The sequence below is a fragment of the Equus caballus genome, chromosome 9, assembly GCF_041296265.1.
Source record: "Equus caballus isolate H_3958 breed thoroughbred chromosome 9, TB-T2T, whole genome shotgun sequence".
Taxonomy (NCBI): Eukaryota; Metazoa; Chordata; class Mammalia; order Perissodactyla; family Equidae; genus Equus; species Equus caballus.
This window is the reverse complement of record NC_091692.1, coordinates 89,943,892-89,949,696: the sequence shown is the minus strand read 5'-3', so window position 1 is coordinate 89,949,696 and position 5,805 is coordinate 89,943,892. Positions and strand designations below refer to the sequence as shown.

General features: G+C 37.8%; 1 protein-coding gene across 1 annotated transcript; it reads left to right on the top strand.

Moving 5' to 3' along the window:
* Window positions 1-491: 491 nt before the first annotated feature.
* Window positions 492-1,833, top strand: LOC100058071 (probable ribosome biogenesis protein RLP24). The gene has a single exon (XM_005613295.3). It carries the CDS (start codon window positions 534-536, stop codon window positions 1,023-1,025), a length of 492 nt encoding a protein of 163 aa, XP_005613352.2. The 5' UTR covers window positions 492-533; the 3' UTR covers window positions 1,026-1,833.
* Window positions 1,834-5,805: the final 3,972 nt, after the last annotated feature.

Here is a 5,805-nt window from a genome sequence, read left to right as displayed (position 1 = left end):
TTGTGACAACATGGATGGACTTTGAGTGTATTATGCTAAGTGAAATAAGTCAGAGGGAGACAGTGAAATACCATATGGTCTCACTCATAAGTAGAAGATAGAAACAACAACAAACACACGCAGAGACGGAGATTGGATTGGTGTTTTACCAGACGGGGAGGGAGAAGGGAGGAAGGTGAGAGGGGCTATTAGGCACATGTATGTGGTGATGGATGGTAATTAGTCTTCGGGTGGTGAAAATGATGTAACCTACACAGAAATCAAAATATAATGATGTACACCAGAAATTTATATAATGTTGTAAACCTATGTTACTGCAATTAAAAAAAAAAAGATTTAACCCACTCATTCATTACCTAGGAATTTACGCTAAAGAGAAACCGGACAAACATGTAAAGATGTATGTTTAAGTATGATAGTCACTGTAATTAATAATAATAATAAATTAATAATAGTGAAAATTCTTTAAAAAATCAGTCTTTCTAGCCTCTCAAGGTCGGCGTCTAGTTGGTGGGTACCCACGCGGGTTCAACATGCGTATCGAGAAGTGTTATTTCTGTTCGGGGCCCATCTACCCCGGCCACGGCATGATGTTCGTCCGCAACGATTGCAAGGTGTTCAGATTCTGTAAATCCAAGTGTCATAAAAACTTTAAAAAGAAGCGCAACCCTCGCAAGGTCAGGTGGACCAAAGCGTTCCGGAAAGCGGCTGGTAAAGAGCTTACCGTGGATAATTCATTTGAATTTGAAAAACGTAGAAATGAACCCGTCAAATACCAGCGAGAGCTATGGAATAAAACTATTGATGCAATGAAGAGAGTTGAAGAGATCAAACAGAAACGCCAAGCTAAATTTATAATGAACAGGTTGAAGAAGAATAAAGAACTACAGAAAGTTCAGGACATCAAAGAAGTCAAGCAAAACATCCATCTCATCCGGGCCCCTCTTGCAGGCAAAGGAAAGCAGCTGGAAGAAAAAATGGTACAGAAGTTACAAGAGGATGTGGACATGGAAGATGTTTCATAAAATCTCACTGTCTGTACCCATTTCTTATATAAGTGCATTTGAAAATCTCCTTTGGAAACTTAGAACTTCTAGTTTATTTTTACTCAAATGAAAGGTGATTAAAAATACATCTCTCCTACTTTGCTATCTATGAAATGTCAGATAGTATGGATGTTAGATTGCATCTCACTTTTAAACCTTCACTGATATACTTATGTAAATTATGAAAATTCTGTTTGTAAATACAGAAATGAATTATGGACATAAAATGGTTGTGCCATTTGGATAATGGCACCAGGCAGCATTTATGTAATAACTAATGACAAAAATTCATGGCTGGTGATGTATAAATATATAAACTTTTTTTGTGGTAAAGTGTTCCATTTATTAATGTTATGAAAGGGATGCAACAAAGACCTGACAACCTGTATTATAATTATCCTCTTTACATTTCTTGTTTTGGTTTATTGGCATCTTAGATGATCATAATGGCCTCATATATTGAAGCCTAATTATGTTGGACTGTTTGACCTGGCTTAACTGTTCTGAGAGGCAGTTTGGAGTGAGAGCTGAAGTTTTGTTCCTCAAATGGCACTATGCTCTGTAATTTCCACTGTGGAGAATACTCAGTTCTATTTTGAGATTCCTGATAAAAGAAGCTTTATTTTTGCAGCTTAACAATGATACAGAAGCAGAGGAATCCCAATGCCTTTTAAGATCTGTTGTATAGTTTTCTTTTAAAAAGCTCCTAATTATTTTTAGAAAATAGAATTTATTGTTAGAGTGTCTGTCCATTATTTGCACATACAATAAAATCATTTCTAAAGTACCTACAGATTTATTATTTAAAGGTACTACAAAAAAAAAAAAAAAAAAAATCAGTCTTTCTAGATAGCCAAATGGGGAGTGGATGAATGCAGGAGAACACTTCAAAATCTAAGATAAATTAATACAAACAAAATAATTTTATTGTTGCATAGTTAGAAGATCATCAAGCCCATTTAAGAGTCAGTCCCTTTTTGTTTATTGTAAGTTTAAAATAAGATTTAAACAGTAAGCTTCAATGACAAGGAAACTTGCAGAGGAAGTGATAACTAAATAAAAATATGAAATGTAAGTAGAAGGTAGGAACGTAAAATTGGAGTAAGGTGGATGACAGGGTGGGTAAGCTCTAAACACTGGGAACTGCATGAAGTGGGAAAAATTGTGGTGTGTTCTAGGTGCACTATAGGAAAAAATACTTTCCCCAAATTCGATAAAGTGTGATAAAAATATTTTAGTCATTGTTATTCATTTTCACCTTAAAAGTCAGTGTTGCTACCAAACATTACGTCATCACTGTAGGTACATTAGCCATTCTCTGCACCTGTGATGTCGGCTTCCCAAGCTTTCTGTCACCTATTGCTGGAACGTGCTCTCTCTTTCTTCATTGCTGGACAGCTCCTATTGCTTGTCAAGGCCCGTAAGGAGGTTAATGAAATAGCTACGCAAGAGACGTTGTGTTAGTCAGTTTGAACTGCCATAACAAGATATCACAGATTAGGCGGCTGAAACAACAGGAATTTATTTTCTCACAGTTCTGGAGGCTGGAAGTCCCAGATCAAGTTGAGAGCAGGGTTGATTTCTGGTAAGACCTCTTTTCCAGGATTGCAGATGGTCCCCTTCTCGCAGTGTCCTCACATGGCCTTTCCTAAGCATGTGTGTATGGAGAGAGAGATCTCTCTCTCTCTCTTCCACTTTTTATAATGCCACCAATCTTGTCATATTAGGGCCCCACCCTTATGACCTCACTTAACCTTAATTACCTCCTGAAAGGCCCAATCTCCAAGTATAGTCACATTAAGAATTAGGACTCCAGCACATGAATTTGGGGGAAGGTGAGTCAGTCCAGAGCAGATGGTGAGTTCACTATGGCATTCAGGAGCATGAGGAGCAGACCACCTAGTATTACACTTGATGATGTTTTATACTCAACAGTGTTGCATCTATTTTAGGGCAGAACTGCAATCTTAAACTAGAGTCTTGAACATGAGTGAAGCTCCCACTGGGTTGAAGCAAGAAATAACAACATGCACATTCGAAAGCATTTCTTCACTAGAATAAGAGCTTGGCTATGAATAAAGCGTGTTTCTCATCCAGCTGGTATCCAACCGATGTATTATTTGGACTTGGACTTTGCTGGTATAGAATAAATTGATTCTTTTCCTTGACTTTCAAAGAAAAGTATTTCCCCAAAGCAGCCGGCACCCTCTGCAAGTTAGTAGCTCTTTTAAGGTCTGTAATTTCTTTTTCTTTATTTGATCACATCTCAACTTTCCCCATTTTAGAGGAAAGCAAAGTATCTTATGACAAAAATGAAGCGATGTGGAGACATTGATGCTGGGTTTGTGCTGAAAGAATTCTGTTCCAAATGATTTCACAAGTTCCTCAACGTAAAAGTTAAATAGACTTGAAAAGTCCAACAGTGGGACTGCAGAGAAAGATTAATTAGATGCTGGAAATTCTATTTGAGGTGATGGAATTAACTCTCCATATTTCCTTTAATACGGCAATTCTTATCTGTGAGACTTACAGTATCTTGGGTTATATAATACAACATTTTCATTGTTTTAGATGTCCTCTTCTTTGTATCGTTCCTTGGTTTTCAAAGCATTTTCCAACCTCTTATTGCATTTTATCCTCATAACAATTATGTGAGGTTAGTTGGGCTGGCTTTTAAAATTCAAGTTTGTAAATAAGAAAAACAATTCAAGGACAGTTTAAGAATATTTATGAATATCACTTCAATACTCAGCTTTCCTGAATCACATTCCAGAGGTTTTCTTTGGTGGATGTGTAGGAAATGAATCTGGGGTACGACTAAACCCAAAAAAGATGCTACAGGAAAAGGAAACATTGAAACACAGCACAGCCTTGTTGTTTATGAAACTATCTCCTTTTAGTCTGATTAAATTCCTCTCTTAATTAATCAAAGTCTTCTTAAAATCTTGGATAATATCAATTATTATATTAATATTATTGTATGGGAGTAGAAATTCTGGAGTCCAACCTTCACCACATTCCTTCTACCTATGAAGTCCCTAAGAGAAATGTGCACACACGACACAGAAACAGATGAGAGGACAAAAAATTCCACTTTTGTTAAATTCTGAGAGGTTAGCCCAAAGTACATGGCCTGGGTTCAAGGCCTAATGGGGTCTTCACTCTTGTTACTGAGCTGTCACTTGAGTCTCATGATTTTACCATCTTTCAGCCAATATTATGGAGAGAGAGAAAATTGAACAGCGGCAGAACAGGAGCATGGGAAACGTAGACACTTCTATCCCTCTCCAGACGTAGAGAAGGATGAGACAGAGGAAAGATAGTTCAAGCAAAGGTGCTATGGAAGGACAGGTCTTCCATCTGCTTGCCCGTCTGAGGCACAGGCGCAAGAAAGAGAAAAGAAAGAGGAAGATGGCTGGCTTTCAGCATCAGAAAGGAGCCACGTGTGACTTACTGATCCCTTCTCATAGAGTAAAACAGGTGGCAGAGGAAGGTGAGAAGCCCACACCTCAAAAGGAGACCTTTAGACCTTGCTCGCTACTACACTTGGCCTAATACATGTCTTAGAGTCTGTCCAATTAAATTAATACCCTTCTCCCTGGAGGGAGAAGCAAATAAGAGGCGAGCCCAGCTCTGAAGAAGTAGAGTTCCGCAGTTCTGACAAAGGCTGTTGGGTAGAAAAGAATCAAGTTGGAGGAGTTTTTTTTTTCCCATTTCACATACTTGATACCAAAAGGTCGGTAAATAACATTAGCAATTCTATTCCAAACACAGCCATATCCCAATCTCTTAAAACTAGCAGAAACTAGACAGAAATATGTGTTTGGCTGCCTATCCATCATCAAGAAAGCTATGGCTGTTACTTTAATATTATTTTTCATTGGTACTGAAGAGAAGCATGGAGCTGGAGTCACAGTGTGGATTTAGATCTGCGTACAACAATGGGCCTCTCCTCACCACTGCAAGTCTCAAAGAGTGCCTATTCTTCTAGGGTATAACCATGTTTGTATGGTGTCTTTCTGGCAATTAACATCTTGGAGAGCCAGAATGACCTAGTTCTAAAATATGTGTGTTAAAGCTTATTTTAGAATGCAGAGTGAATTGCCTATTAAGAGAAATGGCTCTTTTATCTGGAAGGTGGTATCCCTGACGTCATGAGTGGGGACAAAAGATCTGTATCCCCTCTCCTTGTGGTCGAGGAGAGAGAGCTGGAAAAAAAAAAAAAAACTAATGCTACCATTTCTAATTTGATTTTGTTTCCTTTTGCTGAAAAGGTAATATTCTTTTTACCTGAAGATGATTTTTCCTTCCTCATAACTTCAGAACAGACAGCATTATTCAACCCTGGGTGCAGAGATGTGAAATACTGACAGTTTTGGATGGCTCTCTGAGTATTTGATACAGAAAATTTACTTTTGTTAAAAATAACCCAGAAGGCATTTTTCAATGATTTCAGGTTTTAAGCTGGAATTCTCTGCTATTTTCATACTAAGTTGTGAGTCTTAGAGAGATTGTGATGGAATCTTCCCTGAAAATATATCAAGTCCTCACAAAGCCATGCCTGTTATATTATTTCTTTCCTCTTTTTTAGCACCCCACGTGAGGCAATGTGGTGTAGAGGACAAGCACATGAACTTGGTTTCATCCACTTCTAGATTTCAATCCTGATTACATACACGATTTTTGTGACTTCAGACACATTATAGAAGATATCCTGTTTCTTCATTTGTATGGAGAGAATAAGAATCAGCACATGTGA

Coding starts and splice junctions, on each gene's coding strand:
- LOC100058071 (XM_005613295.3), top strand. CDS start 534: ATGCGTATCGAGAAGTGTTATTTCTGTTCGGGGCCCATCTACCCCGGC.